Source organism: Panthera uncia (genome assembly GCF_023721935.1).
Source record: "Panthera uncia isolate 11264 chromosome B3 unlocalized genomic scaffold, Puncia_PCG_1.0 HiC_scaffold_1, whole genome shotgun sequence".
Taxonomy (NCBI): Eukaryota; Metazoa; Chordata; class Mammalia; order Carnivora; family Felidae; genus Panthera; species Panthera uncia.
This window is the reverse complement of record NW_026057582.1, coordinates 28,580,830-28,593,049: the sequence shown is the minus strand read 5'-3', so window position 1 is coordinate 28,593,049 and position 12,220 is coordinate 28,580,830. Positions and strand designations below refer to the sequence as shown.

The 12,220-nt window shown below is 48.8% G+C and overlaps 1 protein-coding gene across 4 annotated transcripts in view; it reads right to left on the bottom strand.

The window, feature by feature from the left end:
* DPF3 (double PHD fingers 3) overlaps positions 1-12,220 on the bottom strand; it is a 256,781-nt gene that overhangs the window by 89,022 nt on the left and 155,539 nt on the right. For all 4 annotated transcript variants that reach the window (XR_007453669.1, XR_007453668.1, XM_049612521.1 and 1 more), the window contains exon 6: positions 5,664-5,742. Coding sequence is in view for 2 of the 4 variants with exons in the window: in XM_049612521.1 (XP_049468478.1) it covers positions 5,664-5,742 (79 nt within the window). In the remaining 2 variants the exon portion in view is untranslated. The remainder of the gene's footprint in view (positions 1-5,663; positions 5,743-12,220) is intronic.

Below are 12,220 nucleotides of genomic sequence, written 5' to 3'. Positions count from 1 at the left end.
TGTCTGTGGGGTGAGGGTGGTGGAGAACAAAGTTTTTACTGATAGGGAGGCTGAGTTGAGAGCACCCATTCCTGAGGTGTGAATACCCCACGTGACTCAGAGGTGAGTCAGGCTCCCACGAGGGCTTTGATCATGTCTATTTGCTTTTTGTCACTAATCCACCCTAAGTCCCCAGTTTGTGTGTGTGGGGGGGAGGGGGTGTATTTTAATAGATTCAAATGTAAAAGGTTTAAAAGTATATAATCTATTCCATTCTACATCAATTATCACGACTACCTGATTCCAGCTTGCCAGACTGACACCTAGAAGCCATCTGTTAACAGTGGACATGGCTTGACCTCATAAATGTGTGTGATCATTAATTCACTTTTAAAACAGGTTTTCTCCTCAACTCTCAGGAGAGCCAAACTCCAGGGTCAGGAGAGCATATTTCACCAGCACTTTGTGTGGGGGTGTCCTGGGGTATGTCAGCTCCGGAGCTGAAGAAGCCAGGATTCACGAACCAGCTTCAGCATGAACCAGCTGGGCGACCTTGGACAAGTCCCTTCACCTCTCTGAGCCCCAGCTTCTTCACAGCAGATCAAGGTCAACTGTCCCTCCCTCTCAAGGTTACTGTGAGGATTTATAGAGACAACATATGTAACGAGCTTAGCACAATGCCCTACACACTGTAAGCACCATTAGCAAGAGTTAACACTGTGATCAGAAAAACTGGGGACAAAAGTAGGTGTTGGCAAGGATGTGGAGAAACTGGAACCCTTGTATACGGTTGGTGGGAATGCAAAATGGTGCAGCTGCTCTGGAAAATAAGTATTAAGGTTCCTCAAAAAGAGTAAAAATAGAATTACCACAGGATCCAGCAACCCCACTTCTGGGTATGCATCCAAAAGAACTGAAATCAGGATCTCAAATATTAGCACCCCTACGTTGACTGCAGCACCATTCACAATGGCCAAGATGTGAAAACAACCTAAATGTCCATTAACAGATGAACTGATAAAGAAAATTTGGTAGATACACACAATGGAATAGTATTCATCTTGAAAAAAGAGGGAATCCCTCAATATGCAATAACATGAATGCATCTTGAGGACATTATGCTAAGGGAAATAAGCCAGTCACAGCAAGACAAATACTGCCTGATTCCACTTACACGAGGTATCCAAAACAGTCCAATTCATAGCATCAAAGAGTGGAATGATGGTTGCCAGGGGCTGGTGCAGAAGGGGAGTTAGGGAATTGCTAACCAATGGGCATGAAGTTTCAGTCAAGCATGATGAATAAGCCTTTCAGATCTGCTGTACAACATTATACCTAGACTCAGCAATATATATTGTACACTTAATAATTTATTAAGAGGATAGATGTTAAGTATTCTTACCGCAGTAAAATAAAGTTAATTTTTTAAAAAAATATTTTAAAAACTGGGGGAAAAAAAAACTTCACAGCTTGCTTCCACTGTGCCCAGCAAAGGGGTAAATGGGTGCTTTGCTCCTCCCTAAATGGCTGATGCTTAGAGACAAATGGTCTCCCTCTCTCCCCCTGATTATCGTCCCATTACCACCATCTTCTCTCCTATGAGGTTTCTTGAACATAGACAATGGAAAAGTGGGTCTCATCTGGAGTCAGCTCCAGTGATGCTAACAGAAAATTCAGGGTAGGGAGCAGTTGGGGAGAGAAGAGATAAACATTTAGAACATCCCGGTAGCCCGACCCAAGGATTGCTTTCATATGTCTGTCTCCAGTCATCATCGCACCTCTAAAAGGGGGCTAATGATACTGTTAGGATTTAAAGCTATTAAGTAAATTAAAGCCAAGTGCTGGATTGCTGAGCTTTATATGGGACTGCTGAGTTTTAGATCAATGTTGGGGGGGGGGGTGGTGGTGGGAATAAAAACAGGAAAGGAAAGATTCTAAAGAGACCAACTAAAACAGTGAAGTGAGCCTATGGCACTTGACCTGGAAAATTCCTGAAGACTCTAGAACTTTCAGATGCAAAAAGCAGGGAATAATAAAAGAGCTGAGCAGACGGAGGCCAGAAGCCTTTGAATGTGAATGAAGTAGACCAGTCACTGTCAAAAGTCAATATTCAGAAATATCCCCTGAGAAGCTGTCGAAAAAATGCAGGTTCTTGGGTCTGCTCCCCATGGTTCTGATGGAGGGGGTCTGGTATGAGGCCCGGGAATCACATTTTAATAAGTGTCTAGGTTCTCTCTGTGCAAATGGCCCAGGTCCATGCTTTGACAAACACTGACAGCCTTCCCCACAAAGTCATATTCAGTTGCTCTGTTTGTGAGTAATGAACACTTTTCTTTGGCAAGACACTGAAAGGGAAGAAACAGAACCACAATCCTTAAGCTTGGTGAACTTTCAGGATAATTAATAGGGATTGGTTACTTGCTGGAAAATGAAGCATTCACATACACACATGCCACGGATTGGGTAAAAAATAAATTATGTTCAGATGATTGAGTATTTCTCTGAGATGGAATAAATTCAGTGGCTGAATGAAAGGAACAGGCAAACTATCTATCACCTGAAGTTAGCAGCTAAGATAACATTTCAGCCACGCGTCGGGAAAGGGATACTTGGACCAGGAACATAATAGGACAACTACATTTAGGAATATAAACCATTCAGGGTTAAAGGTAATCACATCTGAAAGATAGCTCCTACTACCCCCACATAAACCCAGAAAGAGGTGGTGGGATACAAGGTGGCCTAATATCTTCATACATAATTCGAAAGATGGAGGCCGGCTCACGCAAATCCCCACAGACAACACAAAAATAGCAGGGATGGCGAATCTGTGAAGAATGGAATTCAACCACGGGGCAATGTCTTTAAATTTGCCTTTATCAAATCTTGTGTAATGAAGTCACATATTACTGTATCTCTTTATTGAGACTCAATAGGGCTAAATGTAGAGTGATCTATGGAAGAAGGAATAATCGGATGCATTAAGTAGAAAAGAGCACGCACCTGGAGAGGCATCAGCACAGGGGTCAGGACAGGCACTGCATGGGAAGTCGTGTGGCAATGGGGTGGCCAAGTACTTCTGTTCTCTACACATTAAGAGAACTGTATTAAGAGCCGATGTGTAAAATAAACAAGGAAATGTGTCTGTTACTCTCTGAGCCGCTTGGCCTTGGTGTTACTTCCAGTGGGAACCCTGAGCTTAAATGTAAATCTGGGAAGGAATTTAAAGCAGGCCATCACAGAGGTTATGGGATGTGACCCCGGATAAACCAAAAAGACAAGGGGATGTTAAAAGAGCCTCCAGAATAGACAAAATGTTCAGTGTGCCTCTTTGTTGGGAAAAGATGCACAAAAGATAAGGGAGCCTACAGGAGTAAAAAAAAAAAAAATTAGCTCCTATTAAGGAAAAACAATCATTCAGAGCACAGTTGGAATCATGGAAGAAAGGGTAGCTTATCGTAACACCATCCCTGGGGACACTCAAGGAGGTGACCAGACACCTCTCTACTTAGGATGCATTAGAGATTATTAAAAGCATTCCTTGCTCAGTTCGGGGGTAGAGGGTGGGCCTCGTGACCTCTCTAAAGGTCACTCCTATCCCAAAGGATCACTTGTCTGAAGGGCACCAGATAAAAATAAAGTCTATTAATCACCAAGCTGCCACACAATTTCCTAAGAGGGCCAGAAGAGAGAAGGGCAATCTACAGTGGACGTTGGTCCGTTGAGGGAGGAAAAGGGAAGCAGCACCTGTGTGGGCAGAGCCAAGGAATCAGCTGCTGAGACTTCCAGAAAGCCAACATCAGGCCTCTGTTTAGACCTCCCAAGCATCACAGGGTAAGCAGAAGGAGGAAGAGACTGTGGAGATGGGAACAGGAAACAGCGAATGACAAGAGAGTCCCTAATCACAGCCACAGGAGCTGGGGGTGGGGGGGGGGGGGAACGGGCAGGATGCAAGCACCTCACCCAGAAAGAGGGGAGCCAGGCACGAGAGGGACACCCACAAGGTAGCTCTGCGGAGGTGACCTGTCAGGAGGCAGGTGGCAGACAAAGAGTGAAGAGAGAAACCGAGAGGTGGGTGAGGAAGGGCACACGGGGTGTGTCTGCGAATACAGGGGACTACTGGCTGAGAATCCACTGAAAGCCGAAAGAGATAGAGCAAAAAGTAACCCCGCCATCTATGGGAGCAGACAATCACATGACAAAAATAAAGCTTTGGAAGAGAGGAATCGAATGGCAATGCCCCAATCCCAGAGCAGCTGCTGGCATTCTTGAGAGCTGGGCTGCTCCAGCCAGACAGCTGGGAAGCCTGCTCCACGAGGGTCGGAAGGACCCTTCCCACAGGGCTCACCTGCTCGGGCTTTTATGCAGCAGAACAAAACGGAGCCCCTTCTGGGAGGCAAGCCCCAGGCCAAAGCAGGCACCTCCTGATACTGTCATGAGACATCAGACCCCATGCCCTGCTCCCTCCTCATCCTGGACCAGAAACCACTTTGGGAGGGACATGTTACCTGCAGGAGTTGTCTCAGCAATGCCATCTGCACGGTGTATTAAGCAGCCAAATGGGGGTCATGGAGTTTGAGTTCTTCTAGCAAAATGTTCTCCAACCAGCTGTCACCCCACCGGGCACAGAACAACTTTTTGAAATCAAAAGAGGCCAGTGAAGAGGGAGGAAAAGGACACCACCCCCGAAGTGCTCCCTGAGCCCCCTCGCCCCCGTTCGCCCTCTGCTTCCACGGAGACGGCAGACACTGCAGGACGGCCTTGGAAGACCCACCGTGCCAGGGCCCTGCCTGAGCCACCTCGCAGCCCTTCCCCTGTGGCACCGCTCTGCATCCTCGGAGGGGAGAAGACAGGAGGGGAAGACGGTCAGAGAGTGTGGCTTCGAGGACTGTCCTTGTTGTGGAAGGAGGGATGGCACCCCATCCAGTGAGAAGAAAAGTAGGGCAAGGATTTTAAACCCACCCCCCAGCACGCTGGTGGGTGAGAAAGAGAACAGCTCTCGAGCTGACGGCCATCCCTCCGAAGGCTGAAGGTTTCTGGAGGCACACCCGCTGCCCCTGCTCCTGCTCTCCCTCAGCCCCAACCCAGCTCTGTCTGCGCCCCCTAAACCCAGGAGCTGGGCCGTCCTTGTCCAAGAGACGCCTCTGAAGCAAGCAAGAAAGGCTGGAGATGGATCGAGGGCCATTTATTAAGCTAAGTCGTCGTCAGAGAAAGATTCATAACTCGCCCTACCTAGGACGGGAGAGGGAGAAGGAAATTAAAGGGAAACATGAAAAGCCAGAGGAGCCAAGTACCTTGGTGGAGGGCTTTGAGTTATGCTTTTGTTTGTAAGTCTCTGAAACAGAGAAAGAAAGAGGATGAATCTTCAGGAGACCAAGAGAGTGAGAGAGAGAGAGAGAGAGCCAGAAGAAAGAAAGCCACCAAGGAGGCACTGCCAGAGAAAGGGGGCTGGCATCAAAGGCAGGAGGCCTCCCTGACTTGCTTGTCCCTCATGCACAAACACCTGGGCGGGCGGGTGGCAGCAGCGGGAGGTGGTGACTTTGCTGACAGGGCAGGCATGCGAGCTGGGGTGCAGGCCCAAGAGGAGGAGCCAGTGAGGCCGAGGCTGGGGGCGGACAGCCAGGGAAGCACAGGGAAGGGGGTGCTGGGGGCAGGGGCAGGAAGGCGGCATCTGCCGTACTTACTGTCACAGACGTAAGGTTTGTCATGGTCTTCCTGAGAGGCGGCGTCGTGCCTCCTCCTGCCACCTGCAGAGCCACGGGCCTGGGGAGACAAGGGGGGGGCGGAACCAGGAGGCTTGTTATCGTAACGGTTACAACAGCTCCTGAGCACACACTCTGTGAGGCCCTGGGCATCGCACCTACATCTCCTCATCAATCTTCCTCACAACATTTGAACCAATACCGACCCCATTTTACAGGCCAGGAAACTTGAGGCCCAGAGAGGCCCAGGTAACTTGCCCCAGAACACTCAGCTAGTCACGCATATCATCTCATTAAATGTTCACAACTCCAAGAGAGGTCCTACTATGACCTCCGTCTTACAGATCGGGAGGCCGAGGCAGCAGCCCGTTAAGTAGCTTGCCCAGGGTCACTCAGCTACCAAGTGGGGAGCCAGGCCGGAAACGACAGTCTGACTGCAAAGCCTACATCTGCCCGATCCCCCTACTCTACTGTTGCCACAAGGACCCCCTCCTCCAACCGCTTAGCCTTCTAGCTTCGTCGACCCCACAGGGAGATGCCCACCCCGCTCCCCTCAGCTGACCGGATGACGGCAGATCGGGAGCAGAGGCCGTGTGCCCGCAGTCATCACCCCAGGCGCACGCTGTCCCCTGCAAGTCTCTTAAGAGCCAGCCAGGCCTGGCATCTGGGCCTAGGGCGTGAGCCCGGGCATGGCGCGGAGCTCCCTCTGGCCTGCTCGGCCTACCCTGTGGGGGTGAGCTTCAGCTGAGGCCTCCCTGTGTGGTCTGCCTCAGGCCTCCAGCCAGTGACAGAGACCTTGACGCCTCACAGTCTCCTGGGGCTGGACTCCCGATACCACCACCACCTCCAGAAAGGGTCGGCGTACCCAGGGGTGGGGCTGGGCTGAGCTCTACCTCCAAAGATAGAGGAGAGCAGCCAAGAGGGTGCTGGCAACTCTGCAGCCCCAGGACGGTGGCTACAGAACGCGGCAAGGTTTATTTTTAAACCTTTATAAGTCCCACATGGTCACGTGGGTAGCACCCTGGCCTCCTCCGGGTCATTCTCTGGTAATGAGTAGCAGTAAATGCCCAACCAGGGAAAGGGCCTGCTGGGGTCTTTGGGGACAGAGAAGGAGACGCAGCAGATGAGAAATAAAACATGGCAGCCACCTGGGGTGCGGGGGGGAAACGGGGCAGTCCCCTGGGCTGGGCCTGGACAAGTGGCCCTGGAGATTTCAGGGTCAAAAGGCCTGTGGCTGACACACACACACACACACACACACACACACACACAGGCACGCACACTCTCTCACTCACTGGGGATTTCACAACAGAAAGGCCTGTACCCCAGGCCTGTGATGTTCACACACTCTCAAAAAACACACACACTTCACAGTCAACACCACCTGCTAAGCTACCACCTCCACCATCGCCTCAGCTTGTCTCTCTCCAAAACAAATTACAGAATTCCACCCCCCTCCTTCCCTCCCTCCCACCGCTTTGCCTCTCTGCCTCCCCACCCCCCATCCGGGCACAAGGCCGGGGCGACAGCCAGCGGCCCCCTCCCCTGGCCCTCATCACTCAGAGTTGACCTGAAGAGGGAGCTGTGAGGTACTGCGGTCACCCCCAGGCACTGACAGGCCTCCCTGCCTGCCCAGGACGATGACACGGAGGCTGGTCACCCTCAGCTGCCCTCGCCGCCACCCCCCCCCCACGCCCCCACGGTGAAGCCAGGGACAGCTTGACGTGTGCAGCCCGCAGCCCTGTCACAGCCGCCTGGAGCAGGTGAAAGCAAGTGAAGCAGAATGACAAGCCAGCAGCAGACGAGGGGAAGGGGCTCTGAGAGACTAAAAATACCGCCTGGGAGAAGAGGAGGAGATAGGACAGTGTGCACTCCTGGGGGATGGCCAGCAGGAGGGGGAGGGGCCCACTGAAAGCCAGGGTCTGGTTTCACTCTGCAGGGCTGACCAGCGAGGTCACTTCCACACTCTCCTCGCACCTTGGTTTCCTCAACTGCAAAATGGGCACGTGCAGGGAACTCTTCCTGTGGCAGCGTTACTCCTAGGGTCTCCTGGAATCGCCCAAACTTGGAAACTCAGAATCCTGCTGGTCTTTTTCAGGGGTCACGTCCTCAGAGAAGCCCTCCCTGACCAACCTATATCCACTCACACCCTACTCCATCGTTCTCCTCTCCCTGCCCTGCTTTGTTTGGTCCCAGCACTTAGCACCGTCTGACATTATATTATTCCGTCTCCCCAACAAGAATATAGAAAACACATCTATGTGGGCCACGCTATACTCAGAACCTGGCACAGGGCCAGCCACTGAAGGCGCACTTAATAAACCTTTGCTGAATCAATCAGTCAGTCAGCGAGTCAATCATCTTCAGTCCTTCTCCTTCATTCTTTCTACCCAAGTGCTACGGTTTCTTCCCTCCAAGGCCATCTTGGGCTTTGCATTTCCCTTCTATTCCACATTTTAATCCAGGAGCTCATCAACGGGCCCCTGAACTGCTCCAAGAATCCACCAGCTGGGGTCCTACCTCTGCACTGCCCTTCCCAATCCAAATGCATGACCCCCAGACCAGTTAGACAAAAGGAGTAAATGACAGAGCCCATAGTCATTTATTCATTCATTCATTCATTGCCATCTAAAGACCACTGACACATCCAACAGCAACCTGGTGCTAAATCCATCAGGTTCACCTCATGCTCATGCTATGTCCTTGTCTTTGTTTTTATTGATCCCTGTCAGGGACCAGCCTCTGCTCTGCCACCCACACTGGTCCATGCTTTAGCCCCACTAACATCCACTCCTCCAAGAACCTTCCTCCTGCCAAATTGAGGCGTAAAAAGAGCATCAGCGTTAAAGTCAGACAGGCATAGGTTTAAACACCAGCCATATGTGTCTTTAGACAAGTTACTTCTCTAAATTTTAATTTTCTCAACTGTAAAATGGGCACAGAAACACCTTTAGTGCAGAGTTGCTGAGAGCGTTTGCGCCAAGAGCGTGTGAAACCACAGGGGATTGCGCCCCGTCCACAGGAAGTGCTCGATAAATTATTTCCCCTTCTTGCCCAAGCTGATCTCTTCTCTCTCCTCCGAACTTTTATTGCATTTTGTTAGTGCACAGGCAGAAGCCTGCTGTTTTCTAATTGTATCATGGCTATTAGTATTTTCTCCTCAATTTAATCCCGAGGTCCTTAAAAGCAAAGACGGCATTTCATACGTTATTATGAGCCCCCAACACTTAGATCTATGCTGGGCACACAGCATCCAAAGCTCTTGCACATGTATTAGTTCAATTCATTCCTATAATACAGCGTGAGTTACAGAGGGTAACATTATTCCCATTTGGCACTCGATGAAACCATCTCTAAAAGGGTTTATGATTCGTCCACAGTCACAGGGTCAGTAGAAGGAGCAGGACCTAGGTTTCAAGACTCTGTTCTCTAAAATTTTAAAGCTGACTGTCCAAAAGAAACCAGTCCTCCCTCTCTGAGAACTGTCCACCCCATTCCACTCCTCATCATTCAGATACTGGTAAGCCACGACAGCCATGATTGTACCACATAGCCCAGCCCCACTGGCCACAGTGGATTGGCTGGCTCAGGAGTCACATGACATAAGCTGGGCCAATCAGATTCTACCTATAAAGGATTTGGAGCTGGGAAAATGACTCCAGTGGTGAGCACACACACTTGAACTGGCAACCCATCTATTCAGGAGCTAGGAAGCCATGCACACAGAGAAGCAGGAAATCATCTTTTGGTAGAAAAATAAAGAAGTAGAGGCCACCCGCTGCCTGGGTTCCTTATTCTTTCCCAGTCCTAAGTCCCTGCCATTTTCTTGCCCTTCCTAAGGGTTGCATCTTCAAAGATTGCTCATATTTGGGGCAATGACCCAGCAGCTTTTCAAATACTCCATATTTTTGCCGAAGCTGTTGCGTTTCTTGCAATTAAAAGACCCTCGACTAGCACACACTCAGAGAGCTAGTTCCTCTATAAGAGTTGTTCTCAAGTGATGGTCCAGGGTTCCCTGGGATTTTTGAGACCCTTTCTGCTATCAAAACTATTTTCGTAACAGTACCAAATAGCACTAGAATGTTACTTGAAACTTTACACTCTCAATTCTCTCACAAGTGCACGGTGAGAGTTTTCCTGAGGCTACCTGACATGATAATGTCATCACTCCGTGTGCTGGTGTATTCTGAAGGTTAACATTTTTTTCTGCCTTAATTTCTAGTATGGTAAGTATCACTGGTTATAAACCACCAGAACAATAGCTCTGGGGGGCTCTCAGTAATTTTTCAGTAAAGAATTCCTGAGAAACGCCCCTGCAAAAACAAAACAAAACCAAAAACCCTGAGAACCATAGCTCCACATCCTTGCTGTTTAAAGTGTGGCCCTCAGACCAGCAGAGCTGGCATCACCTGGGAGCTTGTTAACCAGGCAAAATCTCAAAATCTCAGCCCTCCCCCCCACCCCCCAGACCCACTGTGTTAGAATTTGCACTTTAACAAGATCACCATGTGCTTCGTGTGCACATTACAGTTTGAGAAACATTGGACTGCACCACTGTGCATCAATACATGGTTACTGATTGATTGATTGACTGATTGATAATACTCACATGGATGCCTTCCAGCAATTTCATGAATTTTAAAGAGCCTGGATTTCTTGGGCTAAAGTTACCATAGACACAGTCATTAATTGTTGGGCCTGAATTTCCCTCACCCCTCAGGGTATCTCCATTGTCAAAGCTCCAAGAGTTGTTCCTTTACACCCTCTGAACAATGTCTAGCCTTTATTAAGCACTCAGAATCGGCTGTGCATTATTACTCACATTTTAATTATGAAAAACTGAGGCCCAGAGTGCTTACATAATTTTATCAAGATGATGAGGTTAACATTACTTCACCCAATGTCTAGTAAATAAATGGTGGAGCTGGGATTTGAACTCCTGGTTCAAACATGGCAGAGGCTGTTCTTATAATCACTACCTTACCCTTGGCTTCCTCAGTGGGCACACAGAGCACCTGGGGATCTTGTCAAAGTGCAGGCTCTAATTTGGTCCATCTAGGGTGGAGTCCAGGGTCTGGCATGTTTGACAAGCTCCCAGGTGATCCTGAGGCTGCAGTCCAGGAGCCACACATTGAGTGTGTGTATGGCCTTGCTGCTGTCAGTCCTCACAACAGAAATGCTCTCTAGGAACCAGCAGCAGCTTGAATATGCCACTTAAAAGGGTAGTTTAACTGAGGCTGTGGGTGAGGCAGCTTCACACTTTTATTCCAGCATAGGCAGGTTCACCCACACTCTTCTGGGTCATCACATGGCTTCCACCATGGGTGACAGGTGCACAGTGTCACTGCACAACATAGAGCCCTTCAGCGGCCCCATGGCTAGCATCAAGTAGGCCTGGAATTAGTCTACGCCCCATCCAGCTCCCTGTGTTCAAGCCTGCTCTCAACTCCCACAAAGTTGAAATATAGCTTTCCTTTCTTTCTCATCATTCAGTCATTCATTCAACATGCTGGTCTTTGGCCATATTATGGGCACGGGGCCAGGCATGACTCAGTGGCAAAAGCACAGACCTGTGTTCAAATCCCGACTTTTTTTAAATTCATTTTTTTAAATCTTATTATTTTTTTTTTTTTTTAGAGAGAGAGAGTGTGCACAAGCAGGGGAGAGGGGTAGAGGGAGGGAGAGAGGGAGAGACAGAGAGACAGAGAGAGAATCTCAAGCAGGCTCCATGCTCAGTGACGAGCCCAATGCAGGGCTTGATCCCACAACCCTAGGACCATGACCTGAGCTGAAATCAAGAGTCAGACACTCACCAACCGAGCCACCCAGGTGCCTCCTGACTTCTTTTTTACTAGATTAGACGACCTTGAGCAAGTTACTTAATCTCTCTGAGAGTAATAATACCAGTTTATGGGAACGAAAGAAGTGCTGGCCAATAGAAATATAACATGAGCCACACACATCATTTCAAATTTTCTAGTAACCACATTTTTCAAAAAAAGTAAAAAGAAAAACAGGTACAATTAATGTTACTAACATATTTTATTTAATCCACGATATCCAAACTATTATCATATTAATAGAAAAATATTCATGAGATGCTTTGCATTCTTTCCTACTAAATGTTCAAAATCTGGGGCATATTTGACATTTACAGCACATTTTACTTGGAACTGGCAGTATTCTAAGTTTTCATTGTAAAGAGCCTCATCACATGGCCCAGTGTCCAGAAAGTACACGGTGAGTACACAGTGACTGCTGCTGTCACTGTCACAGTGACTGCTGCTGTGACTCTGTAAGAACACAGAGGAGACACCCAGCTCATATCCATGCGCTTTTGAGTTCAATCATCTAGATTTAGCTTGGGAATAGAGAAAACATGAAGAGGACCACTCTCTACAATCTACTCAAGGAACTTTGGTTTGGGGTGAGGGAAGGGATAGAAGCAAGCCTGGAGGCACACAGCTCTTAGAGTTTGCAAAAGGCCCAGAAATCCTAAATCCTCCTCCAATGACGGAATTGGGTATTCACTATTTTGT